Source organism: Temnothorax longispinosus, chromosome 12 (genome assembly GCF_030848805.1).
Source record: "Temnothorax longispinosus isolate EJ_2023e chromosome 12, Tlon_JGU_v1, whole genome shotgun sequence".
NCBI lineage: Eukaryota > Metazoa > Arthropoda > Insecta > Hymenoptera > Formicidae > Temnothorax > Temnothorax longispinosus.
This window is the reverse complement of record NC_092369.1, coordinates 2,198,277-2,223,783: the sequence shown is the minus strand read 5'-3', so window position 1 is coordinate 2,223,783 and position 25,507 is coordinate 2,198,277. Positions and strand designations below refer to the sequence as shown.

Below are 25,507 nucleotides of genomic sequence, written 5' to 3'. Positions count from 1 at the left end.
TATGCTGCACCGCGTGATCGCGCTGTGCCGCGTTTCACCGCTCTTTGCCGTGTCACACGACTCCCACGAGTACGACTCCCACGTCTAGGGCCTGTTCGTTTTAACTGAACTTTTTGCACGGTTCATCTTTCCTCTTTTTCCTTTCGCGTTGGAGAGAAAAGGAAAATAGATGAACTGTGCAACAAGTTCAGCTAAACTAACAGGCCTTCTTCTAAAGCCCGGTGTCCACGATGCAAGGACTGTGTCCAAGTTTCGGTTTAAAGCCCGGTGTCCACGATGCAAGAACTGTGTCCAAGTTTCGGTTTAAGCCAATCAACTTGCAGCTCTTACAGAAAAGTAGCAGTTTCATTGGCTCAAATCGAAACTTGGACACAGTTCTTGCATCGTGGACACCGGGCTTAAGCCAATAAAACTGCTACTTTTCTGTAAGAGCTGCAAGTTGATTGGCTTAAATCGAAACTTGGACACAGTTCTTGCATCGTGGACACAAGGCTTAAGCCCGGTGTCCACGATGCAAGAACTGTGTCCAAGTTTCGGTTTAAGCCAATCAACTTGCAGCTCTTACAGAAAAGTAGCAGTTTCATTGGCTCAAATCGAAACTTGGACACAGTTCTTGCATCGTGGACACCGGGCTTAAGCCAATAAAACTGCTACTTTTCTGTAAGAGCTGCAAGTTGATTGGCTTAAATCGAAACTTGGACACAGTTCTTGCATCGTGGACACCGAGCATAAGAGCTGCAAGTTGATTGGCTTAAATCGAAACTTGGACACAGTTCTTGCATCGTGGACACCGGGCTTAAGGGTCGACAGGAGACACGGTGGAGACCTCTGTTGGGTTGGCTTAGCTGCGATTCGCTGCGAGTCCGTATTTTATTTATTATAAATTTTTGCTCTTAAAAATTTATAAAATAAAATACGGAATAAAGTGCAGTTTAACGTGCACTTAGTGCATAAAGTGCATCTGAGTGTACCTGAGTTTGCCTGGGTCTCCTGCCGACCCTTAACTGAATAGAGTCATCTTTGAAAGGATTAAGATACTATTTCGATGTTATCGACTGTACCGATCGATAACATCGTTAACCGACGGCCTACGATGGGCTGCGTTACAAAATTCACTCTAATTAACTAAAGTGCTACAGTGTATGTATGACAATTGACATATGTACACATACACGTAAACTATAGATTTTCAGAACTGGCAGTGAATATTGGAACACAGCCCTAAGGCCCCCGCACAATTCGGATGACGCAACGCATGACGCGCTCAGTGGAAACTCAGCCTAAGGGCCAATTTCACCAACCACAGTTAGCTTAACCGATGGTTAAAGTTAGCAGAATTGACCAATAGAAATGAATCCACCCTGCTTTCTATTGGTCAATCCTGCTAACTTTAACCGTCGGTTAAGCTAACTGTGGTTGGTGAAATTGGCCCTAAGGAACAGATATTAGGTTCATGTCCATTTCTATCAAAGCAGGTTAATTTTAATCTTGGTTTAACTTACCTGTCATCTTTTCCTAGTTCAAGAGTTAGAAAAAGATAGAAAGTAAGTTGAACCGAGATTAAAGTTAATCTACATTGGTAGAAATAAGCATCAGTGTTCCACAAACGTCGGTTAACTTTTAAGGTCTATCCAGACAAACTTGCATAGGTGCATAACCATATGCATATAGAAACGGATTGGTCTATTTCCTTATGCACATGCATATGGACCAATCAATTCTCTTATGCTTATGTTTATGCGCTATGCAAGTTTGTCTGGATTGACCTTTAAAGCCATCGCACACAAAATGCATAGCTTAGCATAAGCGTAGCATAAGACCGCTAAACCAATGAGCATCCAGCATAAAGTCGCCATATTGATTTACATAAGATGCTCATTGGTCCAGCGGTCTTATACTATGCTTATGCAGCCTATGCAATTTTGTGTGCAAAGCCACATGCGCATGCGCTGTGGTATCTGTAGAGCTCTACAGATTTTGGAACGCAGCCCAGTGGTCCTTTATCCAGAGGTCCGTCCAGAGTTCCAGAGCTTCGGGCTTCGGGCTTCCACCACATGAGGTCTCCAAAATCAATTTGGAGTTCGGACTGTTTGGAGTTTCTGACGTCTCGCTCGTCCCTTCTGTTCATCCTTGACAAACACAACAATGGCAATGGCATACTCATTCATTGATCACGAAATGTCAGCATAACCGTTCTTGTGTGGTTATTATCTGCTTCCTCATATTTACTTACATTACACGAATAAGATTTGGCTTCGAAAGTGACGCTGTGCTAAGCGTCAAGTTACGCATTTGTGTTAAAACGTTCGTGGGGTAAGTGCGACGGAAAAACAAGATTTATGCGTGATACGTAACGATTTATTTATATGTATTATATTGAATTCTGTCCATATTGATGTGTGAGCTTTCCTATCATTCTTATATAGAAATTAGAAATTAAAAGAAGAGAAAGGATATATATATATATATATATATATATATTTATTTATTTATTTATTTATTTATGAAGATTGTGAGTTTTTTAAAAAGTAGCTTTGTCCTTCATACTTTCAGAACTTCGTATAATCGCAGCCAAAAGTTTAGTCAGTGTTATTCAGAGTGATTGAATCTCCATGTTTTAAGTAATTTTTAATACCTCCTTTGTTTACAAACTAAAAAAAAATTGTCATTTAAATAGAAGGATGTCTTGATATATCAAAAATATGGAAATGTCTTTTTTCTATAAAGTAAATATTTATTTTTTGTATCTATGGGAGATTAGGTAATATCACTTTGTCAGCTCATGGTTTAGGTAGGCACCAGCGTCACCAGCGTGGCTGCCAAGTTTAACCTATAAATATATTGCTGCTTTTATTATATATATTATGTACATTTGCTTATATTCATTTCGCAAACTAATTTTGATTTATTTCATAATATTTTATGTCTTGAATATTATAGATAGAACTTTTACTCAACTATTTGGCCTTAGTAATTTTCTTACAATTGTGTCTCATAACAAAGTTTCAGATTTAGTGAAAAAGATTTAACCAGCAGATTACAATCAATCGCACGTTGCTGTTCTATATTAGTTTATAATAAAAAAACCTAGAAAGGACTACTTGACATTGAATATTGGTAAAGATGAAATTAACATTGCTTATTTGTGTTTTTTTATATTAAATATACATAAAATGTTTATGCAAAAAAAATTTGAGAAAAAAGAAAATAAGTAAGTGTAAAAGTAATTTTTTTCTTATATGTAGAACTAAACGATCATTAAAAATTACAAAAATAAGGCAATTCGCTAGAGTATCTGTGATTTTATTTGTCGAAATCTAGTAAATCTATTCACTTTTGTCATTTTTACCTTCTTTCAAGATAAGTACACAATCGACCGTCTGTATATGGTAAAAAAGCTCAGCACCGACAATGTAACCGATAACGATACTGTCCTTAGAGTTACGGAATAGGAAAGCAGTTACCATCTATATACATGTGATTGGTTAAGATTTTTTTACTATTTCTAAGAAAAATGATTTAAATGATTATTCAGCAGTTCAAGTTTAATAAATTAAATTTTTATTGTGTCTTGGTATTCCTTTTATTAATACAAAAAATTAATCTGATCAATTTTATTTAACTCTGTATGAAAATATGCAGCAAAGTTTATAATTACTGTTTAACAAAGGCTCTTTCTAAGCGAATATTATTTATCATATATCGTTTATCCAAGTTTTCCAGAAAATGAATTTGAATGTTTTGAATCATTAAAATTTTGTAATATTAATTTTAAAAGTGATATAAGATCTGTTTGTTTTAACTGAACTTCATAGTTCATCTTTTCTCCTTTTCTCTCCAGCACGAGAAAAGGAGAAGAGGAAAGATGAACCGTGCAACAAGTTCAGCTAAAACAAACAGGCCTATGGCCTATGGTATAATAACTGATTGTAAAAGAATAAAAGTAGCTACGTATTAGCTTTTCTTTCGGTATTAAGTTCTTATTCTTTTGCAAACAACTAAAAATGACAATTTACGAGTTATATCATTGTTAAAGCAAATGTGCAAGAACAGCTTTTTTTACCAAAAAAATTGAAATATATTAATTATAGAAAAAAAAACAGAATAAAATATAGTTAAATATTGTTGAAAACATAGTTAAATTATGCTTTATGTACACGCATTAAAATTTTTTACTTACTCTTCGTGATATTTATAGTTACTTGTATAGCAAAAAAAGATTGTCTCTTCTCTAAATTGTAGAATCATGAATTATTTGTACGTTCTCTTATACAATATACATGTCGGTAATTTTTCTAAAAACGTTTATTTTTTATATTTTACAGGTAAAGGAAGAAGATGAAAATAAAGCGCAGTAAGTCTCTTTCTCCTGAACCATCTAGTAGCAAAGATACAAAACGTATAAAACTTGAAGAATTTGCAAATTTTAATGGAACAACATCATCTCTAAACATTCTTGAATTCTCGGATGATGTTTTACTTAATATATTGAAATATTTACATCCGCAAGATCTCATGGCGATCAGTTTGTGAGTTGCATTTATCTCTATCATATCTTCTATATTATATCTTTTATGATTGTTTATAATTGGTTTCTTTGAATCACAGATGTTGTCAAAGATTTGCGCAGTTAGCGCAAGACAGAACTCTGTGGAGAAGAGTAGATTTTCGAACAAACCCTATACTTCTAGATGATTTGAATCAGTACATGAAGTTTTTACAGCCAATAACAATGAGTCTAGCAATACGTGGCAATCTGATTTGTCGCGAAGGTTCATCTCTTACACAAAAATTTTTTAACAATATGAAAACGCTATGCGACCAACTTAAAGAATTGATCATTGAAGAATATTACATCAATGGAGATAAGGTATATTATAGAAATGTCATATCATATTCTTGTGTTTAAAATGTTTATTGATATAAAGAAGGTGTTTATTTTCTTTTTGTCTTTCTCTTTCCTTCTATCATAAAAGAATATATATTTAATCTACTACAATGTGACTTTTACAGATTCATATAACAGATTTTCCATGTACTATCGAAAAGCTTTCATTAAAAGGCTGCAAAATGAATTACTTACAGAATAATAAGTCTTATTTTTTTAAAATGGATCTTCACATGCCTAATTTGACAGTAAGTTGATATTTTATATGTAGATACATATATAGATCTTTTAACGTCCAAAATAGTACATTATTTCTGTATTTTTGATACTATGAAATACATTTACTTGCAATATATATTTGACACTCGATTTATTTTTCAATAATTAAATTATTTTGTTTCTGATTTTTATGTACATATTTAGTTTTTGAAATAAAAATTTGTCTATATGGACAAAAAATTATTTCGAGACATGATGAAATAAATACACATGTATGCATGTATATATATATATATATATATATATATGATATTTATTCATCGTTTCTCTCTCTATGCTGTAGGTTATAATCTACAGCAGTTGTATAGTATTAAACATTTAATATTATTTTTAGTGTTTGATCTTAAGTAATTGTGAATGGTTTACGCCGCATTCCTTACTAGTTATCAGCAAAATACCAAAACTTAAGGAACTCAGATTGAACTCGTGTCACCGTCTGGGCGAGTGTGTTGCTTATGCTAGTTTAGCAACTAGATTTGGATTCAAGACATTAGAGGTATAATATTTTTCTTATTTATGTATATTTTAATTCATACTATAGCAATTATTCTTATGCTTAATCTTACTGGAAAGACATTTTATTTCCACTGAAAAGAGATATTTTTATGTTTTATATTAGGTTTTAGACTTACGGGATACAGCACTTGGAGATAGTGAAGTTGGTTGTTTTAGTAGTACTAAAACTCTAACGCATCTCTATTTGGAATGTCCTTCTACATGGAGAAATGAAGAATCGCCCGAAGCGGTTATACAACAACAGGCTTTGCGATTACCCATTTTTGAAGACGGCAATCTAGCACAGGTATTTGAAGAAAGTATATTTATAAGTATTGAATACAACGATAAGTACATGTTTTTTTTTTTAGTATAAAATGCCTGATAACAAAAAGAATTTTTTTAATTTAGTTTTTAGTCGAGGATGCATTTTCTTTTGAGAATTATGGATTTCAACGATGTTTGATATCAGATAGAGCAATCTGTGCACTTGGAAGCGATACTTGCGATAGGGAAGTTGTAAATAGCTTCCTTGCTCCACAAGGAATGATAATATTACGAGAAGATAGACGGATATCTAATAATCCAAATCTTAAAACATTAGTCGTTAGGTAAGTCAATTGATTTACTTGACAGGAAATACCGAAAAGTTTAAAAACTCAAGAAAAATAAATAGAATATACTTTAAATGGTTCTTTTTCAGAAATTATCCACGTGTAACAAATTCGAGTCTTATCCATTTGGCTTTAAATGCATCAAGATTGGAATACTTGGATGTTACTGGTACTTCTGTGACAAGAGATGGTATCGAATCCTTTAAATCACAAAAAAACAATGTTAAAGTAGTCTCGTCATTTGATGAGACATAGTTAAGGTCATATCTAGCAAATTAGGAATTAATGAATATTTATATTTTATTAATACTTTTCGTAATTTAGAAATTATAAATACTTTTCGAAAAGTATTAATACTTTTATATTTGAATACATGTTATACTTCGAGATTAAGATCTGTCTAATGTTCAAATTATTTTCTATAAATAAATAATTTTGATTAAATATAATTTATTTGAGAAAGTAAGACAGAGATAGGTAAAATTTGTTTTTTTTTTACGAGCCGCAATATAATTATATTATGAAATATCATAAATATTATCCATATAAGTACTTTCTAGAAATTGATTCTAATCTTGATATTTTATTAATTACGATATAACACTCATTGCAATTATTATATCTATTATTGTGTTATTGTGGCTTTACTTTTTATTTATTTTCAGTATTATTACTATTATTTTTTATTCTTTTCTTTTTCTCTTTCATTATCTGTGTACTGTCTATACTATATTTTGACAGTCATGTAAGATGGCTTTTTGTATTATTATGGAATTATTATTTTAATAACAAATGAATAAATAGATAAGTGAATATTATATAGATATCATTACTGAATATTATTATCTTGATTTATGCATGATTAATAAGCGTACATAAAGCGATATATTTAATATACCTATGTAATGGACGTTATGTGAGTGTGTCTCATGCTTGCAAATACATATATGTGCTGTATTATATTATTTCAAGTTTTTAAAAATTATTATATCATATAAATAAAGAATCATAGAGTGTATGTATATTAAATATATTAGATTTTTTGTGAATAAGGTGCAAAAACATAAGAAAACAAATATATATGTTTAACTGGTATTTAAAATTTGACATTATAATATTCTAACACATTGACTGCATGCTTATAAAATGTAATCTTGAAAAAAGAATATTTTAATCTTTACAGTTTTACAGGTATAAATTGCTAATGTAAAATATAAAATAATGGCTTTATGACACGGCTAAAATTGAGGAAATTAAGGAAATTTAAATCAATTTATTTTTTAAGAGTCGAGAATCACGTAAATACATCAATCACGGAATTTTTGCGTATCATGATATACATATGTACAAAAGTTTGTGAGCGAGTCTTTTAAAATATCTGAAGGCAAAATGGAGCATTGCGACATGAATAATGGCATGCGTTTAACTTCCGAATATAAGAAAGAATTATCCATCACTATTATTGAATACCTGATGGCTTCTACCAACGGGTGCAATGTTTGAAAAAGCGAAGGAACGTGATAGTGCATTATTTTTAAAGCACACATTATTCCAAGTAAATCAGAATGCATTTACAAAGAATTGTAATATATTTATTTAAGTATTATATATTTTAAACATTGATATATTAATTTAACACTATACATTATGTATTCAAAAACAAGCATTTCCAAAACTCCAACGACACTCACTTTAAACCTTCGTATTTTCTATAGTTATAATTTTTGGACTTTGACCCGTGGAAACTTTTGATCAGCACCACCTAAACCACATTTTTCAATTTCAGCCAATTTAATCGGAACCACCTATAAAATGTGCGGAATCCTTCGTTTGGAAATGGTATTAAGACTTAATGATCCAAAATTAAGAATTTATCTCTTCGCACTTGAATAAAATTGATGTAGAAAAAATCAAACAATTAATATATGTATATTATTAAGAGCTACTTATGTGTAACATGAAAAATTAATAAATTAATACAAACTTATATATATATATATATATATATATATATATATATATAGCACAGGATAAAATAAAAATATACTACTTTATGAAAAATTATTGATTTATAATATGTAATACTTCATTATATACAGTATTAATCGATCTGATTAATCCATAGAGCAAAATATATGATAAATCTTCTCATATGAAATAAGCTTGATCTGCTCGTTTGTTTGGGTAAATCAAGAACAAAGAAAGTTGAAAAGCTGACAAAATACAACCCATAAAATTTGGTATTTGTATAAATTGGTCACTGAGCAGACATCCATATGCGAACCACTGGCAGGATACTATCATGGAGGCCATTATGACTGGAAATGGTAAACTTTCTGTGCTTTTCATTCTTATCACATGTGCCTATAACAAATTTACAACTATCGATTACCGATGCAGTATATATATAATAAAAATTAGTATAATATAAAAAAGAAAAGACCAATTATCTAATCAAAAGTTTCATTAATTGAACTATTCAATAAGATTTTGTGAATACATATAACAAGATGTGTTATTTCATACTTACAAGTGATATCAATGGCGATGCAAAGAATAATATAGTCAAACTGCAACTAAGAAATCCTACATATCTCTCAGCTAAAACTTTGTCTCTTTGATAAATACTGTACAGATATACAAGCAAAACCAAACAAATCGCTACTGTAAACTGCTTAATAGTAGTTGATCTTTTTACATTGTATAAAATATGAATTAATACATAACATATTTGTAATATTGTTCCAAATATATTTACAGATATAATGAATGAATCTCCAATAAGTATTCCATATCTTAGCCACAGACTACAACTGTAATGATAACAATAGAATTCTAAATTAAAGTCGTTATTTACTAATATTGGCAAATATTGCTTAATTATATTACGATACGTACGACATGAAACACGTCACAAAGGCCAATCCCGAGCTATCCCCAGTTGTACCATTTCTAATATATTTCTTGCATACCAATCTAAGTAAGTACAAGAAAATTTATTGACTTTGTTTGATAGACAAATCCAATAGAATTTAACTATTAGTACTATTACTACATGGTAAAATATAATGTAGTTTCATAAGATCCGATAAAAGTATTAATTTAACATTTTATTAAATCTTTAACAAAATGTGCAATTATGTCAGTGTTATGCTGAGTAAAAAATAAGTAAAATAATATATACGATAAATTACATTCGAATAAAAAAATACGTAAATGAATGGGTCATACGAAAAGAAATTAATCGTCTAGATTGATATGTAACGTTAAATTAAATAAATTTTTATATAAGGAAGGCATATATATATATATACAAATCACGGTAATAAATTTTTTAAATAAATAAAAAATCAAATGCTTAGTAAATTATCAAGGTTATTTGTTATCGTATTATACTCACACGCCAGCTAGAAACTGTAAAACTGTACAAATTGATGCCGATAATGCAAGTACATCCTTAATCTCCATCAATGATTTAGAACATGCATTTCTTCCACATTAATTATCATTTGACAATGTATTCAGTTTATCTAATCACACTAGAAATCAGAAACGTCCCTTCTGCTTCTTTTTTTTTAAGGCCATATACATACGTATTACACTACGGTGTAACATCCGTTGATAATTTTTGACGCGAACGTTCTCTCCAGTGATGCAAGATCGCGCCACCGTTTCCTTTTTGTTGTACTTTTTGTGTGCCTGTATTTGTATTCGTCGCGGCGCAATCCGCGCAATCAAAAATATAAGGCCAAATAGGTGTGTGTGAAGCTAGCGTCTCATTTTGCGGAAACTCACAAATTATTGAGAGTTCTGACTTCCTTTTCAATAGTTCTAGAGTTCCTGCTAGTTTAAACAAATAGTTCTGGCTTTTAAAGCCAAAAAACGCGTCAGTACAAACTGAGACGCTAGGTCACAAGTTCCACTACTGTATCTCATCAGATTTTGCGAGATCTATAGTTCTATAACAGTTCTATAAAGAGTTCTGCCATATAAAAGCAAAAAAATTAATTATAAAGTACTAAAAAAAATTACAATGTAACGAGTATACCGAGTTGAGACGCCAGTTGAAATCTCGGAGTTCCGATTTATGTAAAATATTTTTCGAGTAGTTCTGAGCATATTGAAGCATTTCTTAAAAAGTTCCGAGCGTTAGAATATTTGTGTTATATTTTAAAAAATTAATATTAACCGAAAAGTAATCATGACGGAAAACGATGAAACGCTAAGCGAAATCTCGGAGTTCCGGTTTATATAAAATATTTTTCGAGTAGTTCTGAACATATAGAAGCATTTTCCAAAGAGTTCCGGGCATTGGCATTGTTGTATAATTTGTAAATAAATTAATAACACTCGAAAGTCAAGAATTCATCGAAAATAGGTGAGACGCTGGCCGTATTTCGACAGTTCTGCGAGTTTTATTATAATTTTCGTACAGTTCTGAACGTGTTCTAACGTTTTCTAAAGAGTTCTGGCGATAAACATTATTTAATCATTTTTTAAATAATTTTTATCGCTCGAGAAAGACGCATTTACGTGTATATGAGTGAGACGCTGTAGGAAATCTCGGAGTTCTGGCTTATATAAAATATTTTTCGAATAGTTCTGAACATATAAAAGCAATTTCTAAAGAGTTCCGGGCGTTGGCAATGTTGTAAAATTTTTAATTAAATTAATAACGCTCGAAAGTCAGGAATTTATCGAAAATAGGTGAGACGCTGGCCGTATTTCGACAGTTCTGCGAGTTTTATTATAATTTTCGTACAGTTCTGAACGTGTTCTAACGTTTTCTAAAGAGTTCTGTCGATAAACATTATTTAATCATTTTTTAAATAATTATTATCGCCCGAGAAAGACGCATTTACGTGTATATGGGTGAGACGCTGTAAGAAATCTCGGAGTTCTGGCTTATGTAAAATATTTTTCGTATAGTTCTGAACATATAAAAGCAATTTCTAAAGAGTTCCAGGAGTTGGCAATGTTGTAAAATTTTTAAATAAATTAATAACGCTCGAAAGTCAGGAATTCATCGAAAATAGGTGAGACGCTGGCCGTATTTCGACAGTTCTGCGAATTTTATTATTATTTTCGTACAGTTCTGAACGTGTTCTAACGTTTTCTAAAGAGTTCTGGCGATAAACATTATTTAATCATTTTTTAAATAATTTTTATCGCCCGAGAAAGACGCATTTACGTGTATATGGGTGAGACGCTGTAGGAAATCTCGGAATTCTGGCTTATATAAAATATTTTTCGTATAGTTCTGAACATATAGAATGATTAAATAATGTTTATCGCCAGAACTCTTTAGAAAACGTTAGAACACGTTCAGAACTGTACAAAAATTATAATAAAACTCGCAGAACTGTCGAAATACGGCCAACGTCTCACCTATTTTCGATAAATTCCTGACTTTTGAGCGTTATTAATTTATTTAAAAATTTTACAACATTGCCAACGCCCGGAACTCTTTAGAAATTGCTTTTATATGTTCAGAACTATACGAAAAATATTTATATAAGCCAGAACTCCGAGATTTCCTACAGCGTCTCACTCATATACCCGTAAATGCGTCTTTCTCGGGCGATAAAATTATTTAAAAAATGATTAAATAATGTTTATCGCCAGAACTCTTTAGAAAACGTTAGAACACGTTCAGAACTGTACAAAAATTATAATAAAACTCGCAGAACTGTCGAAATACGGCCAACGTCTCACCTATTTTCGATAAATTCCTGACTTTTGAGCGTTATTAATTTATTTAAAAATTTTACAACATTGCCAACGCCCGGAACTCTTTAGAAATTGCTTTTATATGTTCAGAACTATACGAAAAATATTTTATATAAGCCAGAACTCCGAGATTTCCTACAGCGTCTCACTCATATACCCGTAAATGCGTCTTTCTCGGGCGATAAAAATTATTTAAAAAATGATTAAATAATGTTTATCGCCAGAACTCTTTAGAAAACGTTAGAACACGTTCAGAACTGTACGAAAATTATAATAAAACTCGCAGAACTGTCGAAATACGGCCAGCGTCTCACCTATTTTCGATGAATTCTTGACTTTCGAGTGTTATTAATTTATTTACAAATTATACAACAATGCCAATGCCCGGAACTCTTTGGAAAATGCTTCTATATGTTCAGAACTACTCGAAAAATATTTTATATAAACCGGAACTCCGAGATTTCGCTTAGCGTTTCATCGTTTTCCGTCATGATTACTTTTCGGTTAATATTAATTTTTTAAAATATAACACAAATATTCTAACGCTCGGAACTTTTTAAGAAATGCTTCAATATGCTCAGAACTACTCGAAAAATATTTTACATAAATCGGAACTCCGAGATTTCAACTGGCGTCTCAACTCGGTATACTCGTTACATTGTAATTTTTTTTAGTACTTTATAATTAATTTTTTTGCTTTTATATGGCAGAACTCTTTATAGAATTGTTATAGAACTATAGATCTCGCAAAATCTGATGAGATACAGTAGTGGAACTTGTGTAGGACAAAGTGAGACGCTGCGTGAACCTAGCGTCTCAGTTTGTACTGACGCGTTTTTTGGCTTTAAAAGCCAGAACTATTTGTTTAAACTAGCAGGAACTCTAGAACTATTGAAAAGGAAGTCAGAACTCTCAATAATTTGTGAGTTTCCGCAAAATGAGACGCTAGCTTCACACACACCATCAAACCTGAGGAATGTGGGCGCTGAGCTCGAGGGAGAGGAGATGCAAAAATAAATTTTTGTCTATTTTATTTATTCCATATCTATCGTTTATTTTCTATCCTTCAACCTCGCGTTCGTTACGAACTCTTTTTCCTCCAAATCGTGATTTTTTTGCGGATAATGCACTGAGAAAAAAAATTTGTCAATCCCAAGAAATATTTAGTTCGATACGTTCAACTAAATATTTTAGTTAGTTAACTAAACAATAGTTGAATTAATGAATTCTTGATTAAAGAAACGAAATAAATTGTTGAAACAACTAATATTTAGTTAACTAACTAAAATGTTTAATTGAACGTATCGGACTAAATATTTCTTGGGATTAACAATTTTTTTTCTCAGTGTGTATATCGCTCGGCATAATTTCGCATTAATAAATACATATATGATCGCGACTGGCGGTATGATAAAACGCGCGAGCGAGCGTCTTCCTCGTAAAACACTAACATGAAGTTATATGGCCGTGATCGTTTATCACGGTGGAATATAATCTTTCGCCGCTTTTCCGGAAGCCGCTGAAATATAAACCGCGTAAATAATCGCTTCAAGTAGAATAGATAATAATGTTCAAAAGCCAATGATAATTCCTACCCGTTCTTAAAGATTCTTTAGACATTCCTTCTCTTTCTTTCTTTCTCTAATGCAATTTTTTTACGTTTTGCCTGCAAAAAAAGTGCATCTTATATCCTAAAGAATATAACTTTTTATTAAAAGTAACTATAACTAATGGAATTATTTACTTATTCCCCTTCGTATTATTTAAACGTAATTTAATTTTGTAAACGCGATTTTATTCAAGTAGATTTTTTTTCCGATAACTCAAATAAATAAAATTATTTCATCTTTTTTTTAACATTCTCTCTCTCTATGTCTAATAAACTTGATTATTTTGTTGTCGGTCGGAGCGCATGATGCATTTGAAGGTTGAATAAACACGTCGGGCATTTCATTCCGTTAATATCCGCCCGTGTGCGATGTCCGCACTACAAATCCTCTTTGATCCCGACACCGAATCGAAATTTCGTTTCGCGGCCATCTGTATCGAACGTCGGGAATCGAAAAGCTCTCCCTTTTCCCCGCTCCCCGATTCCCTTCGCGCGCCGTCGTCCTCGAAAGAGGGGTCGCTTTCAGAGCAGAGAATATTACCCCCCGTGAAAATCACAAGGGGGAGGTGGGAGGGGGCATAAAGAGCGAGGAACTCTTTGTGCACGCGTAAGTGTATTAAGGGTGAGAACGTAATATACCGGGTGCACGCACAAAACAGCCGCGAGTGGTGGCGATTGTGCGTGAGAGAAGGGGGCGGTAGGTGGGAAGTGCGGTGGATTATTACGACGATGCGGCTCTTTCTCGCAGGGGGGATAAAGGGCGAGCTCGAACTCGCGGAGTTATAGGGTTGCCGGGTTTCCGCGCGCGCCGCGCGATAGGTATACAATTTGCCATGAAACAAACAATAAGTCCGATTAACATTGACAATGCGAGGTGGTAGAGACAGACAGAACAGTCGAGTGACAACAGCGATAAATTTCGCCCGCGGCTCTCGGCCCCGAGCTCGAATTCGTTTTCGTTAATTACACCAGATAGTTCATCTGCGAAAATTAAATTACAAGAGTCGCGCGTAACTTCGGAATTATTCTCGCGATCCTTAAATGACACAAAAAAAGGTATCGAAATTACAACCGTATGCCCCCGTCGATAGATCGATTCCAAAATTGCCGGAGGATCGGAGCGGATGAAGTTACTCGGCGAATCTCGAATCGAAATTGCATTTGCTCCTCGCCCCTTTTTCTTCCGTTCCCGGATGTTGCGATTGCGCGCGGGATCGCTAAAATTCAACTTTCCTTCTCTAGAACTCTCTCGTCGAACGCGCGTCGGGAGATGACCATTACTCCTATTTTCATCCGATAGCACGTCATGCACGCTGGGACAATTCCGGAATGAACGGTAATTGAACGTGCATCTTCATTAAGATCCGGTCAACTCTGGTCGGATACCGAGAGGAGGCCACACGGTTTCCTCTCTTCGGTGACCATAAACAGCCGCACCCGTACACACACACACACACACACACAAACACACCCTTTTCCCTCCCTCCCCCTCCCGCCCCTACCTCCCCCTCGTCCCGCGCCGGTTGCAGCGCGGGTCGTATCACGCCTTCCGCCGTGGATGCAATGCATCTCGGTTGGCGCGGCACGTGAAACAAGCCGGCGTTCTGATATCGCTCTGATTTATATACGTATTATACCATCCGGACCGGACTGTATACGCCGCGTCGTTATTATGCACCGCGCCGCACACCGGGTAGTCGAAAATATAGCTAATCATCGCCATTTCTTGCGTGTAAATGGATGAATCGACAAAGAGGCTGATGGTTTATCCGATAAGATATCGTCAGATGTTAAAGTCACTCGATTATATTGCGTTAGGTTCTGCGCGCAATAGAGAGCCACATATTAGGAATAAAAATCTACTTTTCACATAATAACATAATTTTCTAGTTTCCTTATAACAAGTTCAGTTTAATTTAAATCATTTTCTTCATGACCTGATATTATCATGAACATCTTATTCAGAGACTGTATTTCCAATTTCTACAATACGTAATTAATTTTAAAAAGCTGAGAAGTATTGAAAAGTTTCTGAGATATCTCTACCACTCAAAAGGAATATCAAAATTTCCGGATATATAACTTGCGCTTTTACACCGATCTGTGTAATTTTTCTGGATCAGCCAAGAGGGGTCCCGAATCACCCCTGCTGTTACCATTTTCAATCTCCCGTGTCACCCCAACGAAATAATTCCAAACGACGGTAGCGCAGGTGGCGTCGAAGAAATTGATTCCGACTTTAGACGCTTAGGAAGAGGAAAACGTTGGAATAAAAGGTGGCTCCTATCTCTCACGTCTTTCCCTTCGCACCCTCCCGCCGTCCATCGCCACCCTCTTGATATACATTCTAAGTCCAGAAATAAACGCGGCGGCGCAAACAGCGTCGCATACATGCAAATGGACGAACGTCACTCGACATCCACTCTTTTAATCCCCATTTATAATTTATATAAATAAACAAGAATATATAATAAAAATTAAAAATTATAGTAAAAGTAATTGTACGCACAACGTTGTAAATTTTAATTTGTAAAAATCGGTAATCAAAAATATTTTTGCGAGTTCTTGGATTAAGATCATTCTTCAGTACATTGCAGTGTTAGTAAATCCATTTTTAATTTTCGGGCTACGATTTGGTAATTTTTAGCTTGATTTAAGAGGTCATATCCGTTTCTCGGCTCTGAAAAGTGGTCCAATAATTATGAGGGATTGCTAGAAAACTATTAGACCGATTAAGTTGAATCTTTTTTTATTGTAAAGAGTGTCTTTTGCAGAAAAGAAAACATACATAAAGAAGAAAAAATACAAAAAAATGTAGCGGCTGCGTGCATTGGCGTAAGACGTTTTTTTTTCGCGCAAGCACAAACGGTGGACGTGATTCAGCTCGTAGGATTGGTCTGAAACAAAATTTTGGGATTTTTTATTACTTTTTGGGATCGTGATTCTCGTGTATCGAGGGGGATTTTTCGAAAACAAAAAATTCCGGAAATGGTCACACTTTCAAAAAATTATTGTGATTTTTTCTGGTGTATGTGAAGCTAGCGTCTCATTTTGCGGAAAATTATTGAGAGTTCTGACTTCCTTTTCAATAGTTCTAGAGTTACTGCTAGTTTAAACAAATTGTTCTGGCCTTTAAAGCCAAAAACGCGTCAGTACAAACTGAGACGCTAGGTTCACGCAGCGTCTCACTTTGTCCTACACAAGTTCCACCACTGTATCTCATCAGATTTTGCGAGATCTATAGTTCTATAACAGTTCTATAAAGAGTTCTGTCATATAAAAGCAAAAAAATCAATTATAAGGTACTAAAAAAAAATTACAATGTAACGAGTATACCGAGTTGAGACGCCAGTTGAAATGTCGGAGTTCCGGTTTATGTAAAATATTTTTCGAGTAGTTCTGAGCATATATTTAAAAAATGATTAAATAATGCTTATCGCCGGGAACTCTTTAGAAAACGTTAGAACACGTTCAGAACTACACGAAAATTGTAATAGGACACGCAGAACTGTCGAAATACGGCCAGCGTCTCACCCTATTCTCGATAAATTCCTGACTTTCAAGCGTCATTAATTTATTTAAAATTATACAACATTACTAGTGCCGGGAACTCTTTAGAAAATGCTTCTATATATGTTCAAAACTACTCGAAAAATATTTTATATAAACCGGAACTCCGAGATTTCGCATAGCGTTTCATCGTTTTCCGTCATGATTACTTTTCGGTTAATATTAATTTTTTAAAATATAACACAAATATTCTAACGCTCGGAACTTTTTAAGAAATGCTTCAATATGCTCAGAACTACTCGAAAAATATTTTACATAAATCGGAACTCCGAGATTTCAACTGGCGTCTCAACTCGGTATACTCGTTACATTGTAATTTTTTTTAGTACTTTATAATTGATTTTTTTGCTTTTATATGGCAGAACTCTTTATAGAACTGTTATAGAACTATAGATCTCGCAAAATCTGATGAGATACAGTGGTGGAACTTGTGTAGGACAAAGTGAGACGCTGCGTGAACCTAGCGTCTCAGTTTGTACTGACGCGTTTTTGGCTTTAAAGGCCAGAACAATTTGTTTAAACTAGCAGTAACTCTAGAACTATTGAAAAGGAAGTCAGAACTCTCAATAATTTTCCGCAAAATGAGACGCTAGCTTCACATACACGCCAAATAGGAAGGAGGAATTTAAAAATATAAAGGAACAGGATATTAGCGATTAGGGAATAAGAAATCCAAAAGCTGATGTAGCATTGATACACGGCTTCCGATAGGTTAAAACTCTGTACCCGTGTTATTCTTTGTTTTTGTTGCCTGTGTTTTTCATTGTGCATCATCCAGCTCATCCAGCTTTATTTCTGATTCTTTAGTCCTAGGTCCTAATTGCTAACATCTGTTCCTTATATTGTGCGAAGGCCTTAATATAATGTAATGTAATGTACACGTAATGCCAAACCTCCGACAACAATAGATTCGAGATTTATTGCACAAATACCAAAAATACGATAACAATTTTTAATTATAAAATTAATCCTCGTCCAGCTGTGTCATAGGTATTCCGGTACATTCACTATGCTTTATACCAAATGAATACATAGGAGAACGTTTTCGCGTATCGTACAATGGATAAAAGATTGGTGCCGGACCGTCATATCTTTCTAATAAAATGTGTCTTCCCTTTAGACTATACGCCGGACTCCGTCGTTTTATCGTATCATAGTTTATTTTGATGTATGCAGCCGGGCCTGGACCCATAATTTCTTCGCGTGTCTTACGATGACCAATCCTGAAAAGATATGAAATACATTTATATTATAAATATAAATATATGATATAATAGACAACAAAGAGATGATTTTGATTTTGTCGCATATGCATATTCAATTGAATGGCAACAGATCTAGCCACGTTTTCTTACATGGAAAATGCACCCTGAGCAGGTTTATCAGGCACCTTGGGCCCTATGCACGTTGGCAAATAGTACGAATTTGGTCCAGGCCCTTCATCCAGATACTTAGTCATTCCTCGTGACTTGATACTGTAAGCTGGTGCTCTACGACTATGATTCATCGGTGGGCACAACTCGGGGGAGTATGCTCCAGGTCCTGGAGCATGGTCTTGCACTACAAAATATTAAGTTAAATGAATTAATATTAATTTCCTGCATCTCTCAAGTTGTAGTTAAGAAGGAACCTTCTTGTACTCACAGCTCCATGCTTTCCTTCCTCTGATTGTGTAAGCAGGTGGATTGTCCGGCCCAGATTTTGTTAAATTTCTGACATCGTAATGAGGACCAGGTCCTATCACATAAGACTTGATACCAGTTCGAGCTCGTATACTATACGCTGGACTTCTATGCCGAGATGGATCATGGCCACTATAGCCAATTAACGTTGGCAATTTGTAAACTGGACCAGGACCTACATTCACAAATTTATATATTAATATAAAAGGGACAATTCGTGTAGTTTGTATTGTTATCAAAATAACTAATTATTAAGTAGTTCACCTTTTATGGTACAACTTAACATTCCTGGTTTTTCTTTGTCCTCCATTTTTATTGTTAGTTGACGTATGTGAAAAGCATAATAAAATGTAAAATCTATAAAAACCAGTTTAAACGATAATATAAAAACTTTTCATGACATAATGATCTTTATGAAATTATTAATAAAATATGAAGGTGTAAACTTCAAGTTGATATGTTCACAACAATCGATATATGTTTAACATGCTCAAATATTTATAGTGACTTATTATTATGAAAACGAAATAAAAAGATTATATTTTAAAAACTCTTTATTTAGAATATTTTTGTATCACGACAAATCTTCAACATCACTGTTAACATCAACATCTCTTTCATCATCAGTATCACTATCAATGTCATCATCGTCTTCTACAGCTAACGATTTTAGTTTCATTAATAAATCTTCTCTTCTCTTCGAACTTGTTTCATCTTCATTTCCATCTTTGCTGTCAATTCCATCTGTATCGGTGTCAAATCCAGGGGTACAAGATTTACTATTTTCCTTATTTTTTGCTAAAAAAAAAAAAAAAGCAGACCAAGCGCTGCTCATTACATGAAAACATACATTTATGCCTATTACGTATATAATACATACATAAATAAAATTCTGTTAAATAATTCAATACGCAACACACAAACTACATACTCGATTGACTGATATAACGTAAGAATGTTCTTCGTTTTCGTTCTGACATCGTTTTCAGAATTGTTTTAAACTCAGCATCTAGTTTAATTTGTTCTTCTTTACTAGGTTTCCCTTCTACAATTTCCTTCTTCTGTCCACATTTCGGGCAAACTCCTTGCTGCTTAGCGCAAAGCAAGCAGATATTATGATAAGAATGTTTCACAGTTTTCTGCTCACACTTGGTACACTTCATTGGAGCTTTAAGCGCTTTATATTTCTTATATTTGATTTTCCACTCTATTATTCTTTTACAACGCTCGCATACATTATTAACTTCAATGCTGTTAATTAGCTTTGTTTTTTGAGATTTGTCATGTAGATTGTTTTTAAAGGACGTGTGATTTTGGTATCTTTGAGGCCTCGAACGACTAGCGTTTCCTTTCTGACAACTCATGGTTCTTATTGTAATATTTTTGCAACTTTTTAAACTTTTTAAACAATATAAGGAATCTGATTCTCTCAAACGACAAACGTAGGACTTTATTATCTGAAAATATAAGTCTGAGATAAGATACATTAATAACCTGACTATAGAATTCTTGAAGCTCTTATCGCGCTCCTTATAATGCAATAAGAAAAATTTTACATCGCAAGTCTCTGATACGTTGAAAATTATAATAATTACCACCAAAATGCAGCTTTGATGATATGTATATAATTACAATTGTTTAAAAGCTGGATGCACAACGTGCACATTGAAAAACATGCCGTCTGTTTCTTTTAGCTGCACTGGCTGAACTGGTGCAACATAGCTTACATAGCAATAAGTTAAGGCCATCGCACACAAAATGCATAGCTTAGCACAAGCGTAGCATAAGACCGCTAAACCAATGAACATCCAGCATAAAGCCGCCATATTAATTTACATAAGATGCTCATTGGTCCAGCGGTCTTATGCTATGCTTATGCAGCCTATGCAATTTTGTGTGCGATGGCCTTTAAAGCGGGGAGCACACACTTCTGCATAACGCTAATGCGTAAGCATAAGAAATTTGATTGGTCTATTTTCTTATGCACATGTGTATGGACCAATCAATTTTCTTATGCTTACGCATTATGCGTTGTGCAGAAGTGTGTGCTCCTCGCTTAAGGGGGTGCAGGAGCCATTACAATAGGCAAAGGGAACAGGGAATAAGGACCGGACCAATGTGCCATCGAACGGAATAAGGAACGGAATTAAACAGAGAGAGAGAGAGAGAGAGAGAGAGAAAAATAGAGAATCAATAACGTCAAGATGGCGGTTCCCTCGGTTTCGCTGAATACGCGAAATAAAAAGCATTTTTTAGGTGTACCTGCACCCTTGGGATATGTTGCCGGTGTTGGTAGAGGGTAAGTTTTGACCCAATATATAGCATTTGCAATTATTTGTCTCTAATATCAACTACAATGAGTTAACGATCGTGTTATGTGTAATTAACCTCACTTTTTCTACTCACCAGAGCAACAGGATTTACAACACGGTCTGATATCGGTCCTGCTCGAGATGCCAATGACGTTTCGTAAGTATTAAACTACAATTTTTGTACAAATAAGGAAATGCCAGACTTACAGATTTTTATCGTACGTAATAATTTTTCTTCTGAATATAGAGATGACAGACACGCTCCACCTACGAAACGTGCGAAAAAGAAGGAGGAGGAGGAGGAAGATGAAGAGGATTTGAACGATTCAAATTATGATGAATTTTCAGGATATGGAGGTTCTCTTTTCAGTAAGGTAAGTACAGCTGTCTCCGATAATAATTACGGATAATAAATAATAACGTTCTCATCTTCCTGCTAGGATCCTTATGATAAAGATGACGAAGAAGCAGATGCGATTTATGAAGCTATTGACAAACGAATGGATGAAAAACGTAAGGAATACAGAGAGAAGCGCCTCAGGGAGGAATTGGAGCGCTATCGTCAGGAACGTCCCAAGATTCAACAGCAATTCTCAGATCTGAAAAGAGAATTGGTTAACGTAACCGAGGACGAATGGAAAAACGTTCCTGAGGTGGGAGATGCCAGAAATCGTAAACAGCGTAATCCAAGAGCAGAGAAATTCACCCCGTTACCAGATTCTGTACTGGCGAGAAATTTAGGAGGCGAGACGTCCACCAGTATTGATCCAACTAGCGGTTTGGCCTCTATGATGCCAGGTGTGGCAACACCCGGTATGTTGACTCCCACGGGAGATCTTGATCTAAGAAAGATCGGACAGGCCAGAAACACATTGATGAACGTCAAGCTGAATCAGGTATCCGATTCTGTGGAAGGTCAAACCGTGGTTGATCCAAAAGGATATCTTACAGACTTGCAGAGCATGATACCTACTTATGGTGGTGACATAAAGTAAGGATGATTATTATATACTATATACGTATGTAACTTGAAAAAACTTAAACTTATAAATGGATTATATTTATATATTTAACACACGATATCTTTATCTTTGTAGCGACATAAAGAAAGCTCGATTATTGTTAAAATCCGTACGGGAGACTAACCCTAATCATCCTCCTGCATGGATCGCGTCTGCGCGTCTAGAAGAGGTGACTGGAAAGGTTCAAGCAGCGAGAAACTTAATAATGAAGGGATGCGAGGTAAACAACACTTCTGAGGATCTGTGGTTGGAAGCTGCGAGACTGCAACCGCCAGACACGGCGAAAGCAGTGATAGCACAATCGGTACGTCACATTCCAACGTCTGTCAGAATTTGGATAAAGGCCGCGGACTTGGAGATAGAAGTGAAAGCGAAGCGCCGGGTATACCGAAAGGCGCTGGAACATATCCCAAATTCGGTGCGTTTGTGGAAAGCGGCCGTTGAGTTGGAAGAGCCCGAGGACGCGCGCATCTTGCTCAGTCGTGCGGTTGAGTGCTGTCCGACGAGCGTGGACTTGTGGCTCGCTCTTGCTAGATTGGAGACTTACGATAACGCGAGAAAAGTCTTGAACAAAGCCAGAGAGAATATCCCAACCGATAGACAAATTTGGACTACCGCTGCCAAATTGGAGGAAGCAAATGGCAACAAACACATGGTGGAGAAGATCATCGAACGTGCTATATCCTCGTTGAGCGTGAATGGGGTAGAGATCAACAGAGAACATTGGTTCAAGGAAGCTATGGAAGCTGAAAAAGCAGGAGCGGTACACTGTTGTCAAGTTATCGTTAAAGCCATTATTGGTTTTGGCGTAGAAGAGGAAGACCGGAAACACACTTGGATGGAGGATGCGGAGACTGTAAGTAATTTTCTCTTTGTAATTTTCTATGTAATACAAACGCACGATATAAATGCACGAAAATTAATACCCATGCTGAGATATAATATTTATTGGTTGCAGTGCGCCCAACAAGGAGCCTTGGAGTGCGCCAGAGCTGTCTATGCGTATGCGTTAACGGCATTTCCCAGTAAAAAATCAATTTGGTTGCGCGCCGCTTATTTCGAAAAGACATACGGCACGCGAGAATCCTTGGAAACTTTATTACAAAGAGCAGTTGCTCATTGTCCCAAGAGCGAAGTGCTTTGGCTGATGGGTGCTAAATCAAAATGGCTGGCAGTAAGTAGATTCATCATGTAATCATGTGCACAATTATCATTAATTCCATTTTATTTAATTCTTTTAATCATCGTTTCTTATCTCCAATTTCATTTTTTCTTCAGGGCGATGTACCAGCAGCGAGAGGTATCTTATCTCTCGCGTTTCAAGCTAATCCAAATTCCGAAGAGATTTGGCTGGCGGCAGTGAAGCTTGAATCTGAAAACTCAGAATATGAGAGAGCGCGACGTTTATTGGCAAAAGCCAGAGCATCCGCACCGACGCCCAGAGTAATGATGAAAAGCGCGAAATTGGAATGGGCCCTTAATAATCTTGACGCAGCGTTGCATCTATTAAAGGAAGCTCTAGAAGCCTTTGACGACTTTCCTAAATTATGGTTAATGAAAGGTCAAATTGAGGAACAGCAGGGTCATTTAGACAAAGCGATAGAAACGTATAATCAAGCGGTAAGTGACTTTTCTCTAATTTAATAATGCAAGAAATGTTATACAAAGAAATGTTATATTTACTTTCATACGTTTTATTGTGATCAGATCAAAAAATGTCCAAATTCGATACCTTTGTGGTGTCTGCTGGCGCGATTGGAGCACAAGAAAAACCAAGTAACTAAAGCGCGTTCAGTTTTGGAGAAAGCGAGACTTAAGAATCCTAAAAATGCAGAATTATGGCTGGAAGCTATACGGAATGAATTAAGAAACGGTGGCGCGCGCGACATGGCCAATACACTAATGGCTAAGGCACTACAAGAATGTCCTACATCCGGTCTACTTTATGCAGAGGCAATTTTTATGGAACCGCGACCTCAACGAAAAACTAAAAGTATTGATGCCACTAAAAAATGCGAACATGATCCACACGTTCTTCTGGCGGTATCGAAGTAAGTTTTCGTTCAAAGTTTACTTAGAATAGTTGAGTATTTTTATATTTTAAATAGTTTAGTTCTCCCTCTCTTTCTCTCTCTTTGTGAAATAATGCGAATATTGTACACATTTTTCAGATTATTTTGGTGCGAACATAAGATTTCAAAGTGTAGAGATTGGTTCAACAGGACGGTAAAAATAGATCCTGATTTAGGAGATGCATGGGCATATTTTTACAAATTTGAATTACTGAATGGTACGGAAGAGCAACAAGAAGATGTAAAGAAAAGATGTATCGCTGCAGAACCTCATCACGGTGAACATTGGTGCAAAGTTTCCAAAAATATAGCAAATTGGTGTCTCAGTGTAGATCAGATCTTGGTATTAGTTGCAAAAGAATTACCTATTCCTATATAAGATAAAAATTACAATAAATTAGAATGCATGTATCATAAATTAATATATAAGTTTGTAAATAAAACTGGAAAACTCCAATTGACCTAGTAATTATCGTGTCACTTTTCGTAGATAGGTATAAGAGCCTTCGCATAACAACTTCCGTAAACGTAAACTTTAGAACACACGAAGAAATCCGTATCCATGAGCTTCAGATCCCAAGATGACGCTACGACACTTAATTCTCTCACGGTTACAGATTTTTTTTTATGCGTTGACCAGCATTGACTGGGGCAGACTGGGGCCCGATTCTTGAATTTACTCACAAGAGAAACGTACGCGCAAATTCTATTCTTACAGAAACGTTGCAAGTTGACTGGTTAAAGTTAAAAGCCATGTGACAGCCAAAACTGACTTACAACTTTTCTGTAAGAGCAGAATGTATGAATGTTTACGCATGTGTTTTTCTTGCAAATGAATTAAAAAAAGCAAGTTTACGTTTACGGATAGTACGGAGAAATTCTCGTGCGGAGCCCTTTACCAACGTTATTTCTAAGTTTAATTTATAAGCAATTTTGAACTGTTTCACTGACTTCACTGACACTGTTAGAGTAATAATATTTAAATTTAAAAAATATGTCGTGTAATGTTTTTAAAAATGTTTTAACAACATCCCAAGTAGCAAAGATGACGTCTAAAGACGTCTTATTGACGTCATTTGACGTCACTTTGCTACCTGGGATTATAAAAAATTATATTACGAAATAATATTTTTTAGAAGCTTACTGGGTCACTACCGATATATGTATTATTCCCTCCTGTTTCGCTTTACTCTTTGGTGTTTGAGTGTTTCCTAAAAAAATTTGAAGGAGAGAT

The 25,507-nt window shown here is 34.9% G+C and overlaps 5 protein-coding genes across 6 annotated transcripts; 2 read left to right on the top strand and 3 right to left on the bottom strand.

Annotated features, from left to right (window-relative positions):
* Positions 1-2,018: 2,018 nt before the first annotated feature.
* Positions 2,019-7,305, top strand: LOC139822633 (uncharacterized). Of its 2 annotated transcripts, XM_071794528.1 has the most exons (9): positions 2,577-3,117; positions 3,361-3,477; positions 4,326-4,529; positions 4,609-4,870; positions 5,014-5,136; positions 5,502-5,663; positions 5,787-5,969; positions 6,074-6,273; positions 6,366-7,305. In XM_071794528.1, exons 3-9 carry the CDS (start codon positions 4,339-4,341, stop codon positions 6,529-6,531), a joined length of 1,287 nt encoding a protein of 428 aa, XP_071650629.1. In that variant the 5' UTR covers positions 2,577-3,117; positions 3,361-3,477; positions 4,326-4,338; the 3' UTR covers positions 6,532-7,305. The 2 variants fall into 2 exon arrangements, with proteins under 2 accessions (XP_071650628.1, XP_071650629.1); XM_071794527.1 differs by lacking the exons at positions 2,577-3,117; positions 3,361-3,477 and adding an exon at positions 2,019-2,313.
* Positions 7,306-7,846: 541 nt separating this feature from the next.
* Slv (sugar transporter SWEET1) lies at positions 7,847-9,881 on the bottom strand. Its single transcript, XM_071794542.1, has 4 exons — positions 9,677-9,881; positions 9,175-9,252; positions 8,807-9,089; positions 7,847-8,640 (listed from the first exon to the last, which is right to left on the bottom strand). The coding sequence occupies exons 1-4, from the start codon at positions 9,742-9,744 to the stop codon at positions 8,425-8,427; spliced, it is 645 nt and encodes a 214-aa protein (XP_071650643.1). The 5' UTR covers positions 9,745-9,881; the 3' UTR covers positions 7,847-8,424.
* An 8,191-nt stretch (positions 9,882-18,072) lies between these two features.
* Positions 18,073-19,343, bottom strand: LOC139823413 (ciliary microtubule associated protein 1A-like). Its single transcript, XM_071795932.1, has 4 exons — positions 19,132-19,343; positions 18,830-19,042; positions 18,541-18,745; positions 18,073-18,408 (listed from the first exon to the last, which is right to left on the bottom strand). The coding sequence occupies exons 1-4, from the start codon at positions 19,175-19,177 to the stop codon at positions 18,150-18,152; spliced, it is 723 nt and encodes a 240-aa protein (XP_071652033.1). The 5' UTR covers positions 19,178-19,343; the 3' UTR covers positions 18,073-18,149.
* A 60-nt stretch (positions 19,344-19,403) lies between these two features.
* LOC139823414 (uncharacterized) lies at positions 19,404-20,594 on the bottom strand. Its single transcript, XM_071795933.1, has 3 exons — positions 20,463-20,594; positions 19,799-20,324; positions 19,404-19,665 (listed from the first exon to the last, which is right to left on the bottom strand). The coding sequence occupies exons 2-3, from the start codon at positions 20,229-20,231 to the stop codon at positions 19,442-19,444; spliced, it is 657 nt and encodes a 218-aa protein (XP_071652034.1). The 5' UTR covers positions 20,232-20,324; positions 20,463-20,594; the 3' UTR covers positions 19,404-19,441.
* Positions 20,595-20,969: 375 nt separating this feature from the next.
* On the top strand, positions 20,970-24,742 carry Prp6 (pre-mRNA processing factor 6). Its single transcript, XM_071795923.1, has 9 exons — positions 20,970-21,166; positions 21,277-21,336; positions 21,427-21,553; positions 21,620-22,170; positions 22,277-23,057; positions 23,160-23,375; positions 23,480-23,821; positions 23,909-24,252; positions 24,373-24,742. The coding sequence occupies exons 1-9, from the start codon at positions 21,072-21,074 to the stop codon at positions 24,650-24,652; spliced, it is 2,796 nt and encodes a 931-aa protein (XP_071652024.1). The 5' UTR covers positions 20,970-21,071; the 3' UTR covers positions 24,653-24,742.
* Positions 24,743-25,507: the final 765 nt, after the last annotated feature.

What these genes read in the sequence shown, in the direction of transcription:
- LOC139822633 (XM_071794527.1), top strand. Translation starts at nt 4,339, where the DNA reads ATGAAAATAAAGCGCAGTAAGTCTCTTTCTCCTGAACCATCTAGTAGC. An exon ending in GATCTCATGGCGATCAGTTT is followed by an intron (nt 4,530 to 4,608) that starts GTGAGTTGCATT and finishes TTTGAATCACAG; the next exon opens with ATGTTGTCAAAGATTTGCGC. An exon ending in TTGGATTCAAGACATTAGAG is followed by an intron (nt 5,664 to 5,786) that starts GTATAATATTTT and finishes GTTTTATATTAG; the next exon opens with GTTTTAGACTTACGGGATAC.
- Slv (XM_071794542.1), bottom strand. Translation starts at nt 9,744, where the DNA reads ATGGAGATTAAGGATGTACTTGCATTATCGGCATCAATTTGTACAGTT. An exon ending in TTACAGTTTCTAGCTGGCGT is followed by an intron (nt 9,253 to 9,676) that starts GTGAGTATAATA and finishes GTACTTACTTAG; the next exon opens with ATTGGTATGCAAGAAATATA. An exon ending in TTTGTGACGTGTTTCATGTC is followed by an intron (nt 9,090 to 9,174) that starts GTACGTATCGTA and finishes TTATCATTACAG; the next exon opens with TTGTAGTCTGTGGCTAAGAT.
- LOC139823413 (XM_071795932.1), bottom strand. Translation starts at nt 19,177, where the DNA reads ATGGAGGACAAAGAAAAACCAGGAATGTTAAGTTGTACCATAAAAG. An exon ending in GTTAAGTTGTACCATAAAAG is followed by an intron (nt 19,043 to 19,131) that starts GTGAACTACTTA and finishes TTGTGAATGTAG; the next exon opens with GTCCTGGTCCAGTTTACAAA. An exon ending in GCTCAGGGTGCATTTTCCAT is followed by an intron (nt 18,409 to 18,540) that starts GTAAGAAAACGT and finishes ATATCTTTTCAG; the next exon opens with GATTGGTCATCGTAAGACAC.
- LOC139823414 (XM_071795933.1), bottom strand. Translation starts at nt 20,231, where the DNA reads ATGAGTTGTCAGAAAGGAAACGCTAGTCGTTCGAGGCCTCAAAGATAC. An exon ending in ACGTTATATCAGTCAATCGA is followed by an intron (nt 19,666 to 19,798) that starts GTATGTAGTTTG and finishes TTTTTTTTTTAG; the next exon opens with CAAAAAATAAGGAAAATAGT.
- Prp6 (XM_071795923.1), top strand. Translation starts at nt 21,072, where the DNA reads ATGGCGGTTCCCTCGGTTTCGCTGAATACGCGAAATAAAAAGCATTTT. An exon ending in GTTGCCGGTGTTGGTAGAGG is followed by an intron (nt 21,167 to 21,276) that starts GTAAGTTTTGAC and finishes TCTACTCACCAG; the next exon opens with AGCAACAGGATTTACAACAC. An exon ending in GAGGTTCTCTTTTCAGTAAG is followed by an intron (nt 21,554 to 21,619) that starts GTAAGTACAGCT and finishes TCTTCCTGCTAG; the next exon opens with GATCCTTATGATAAAGATGA.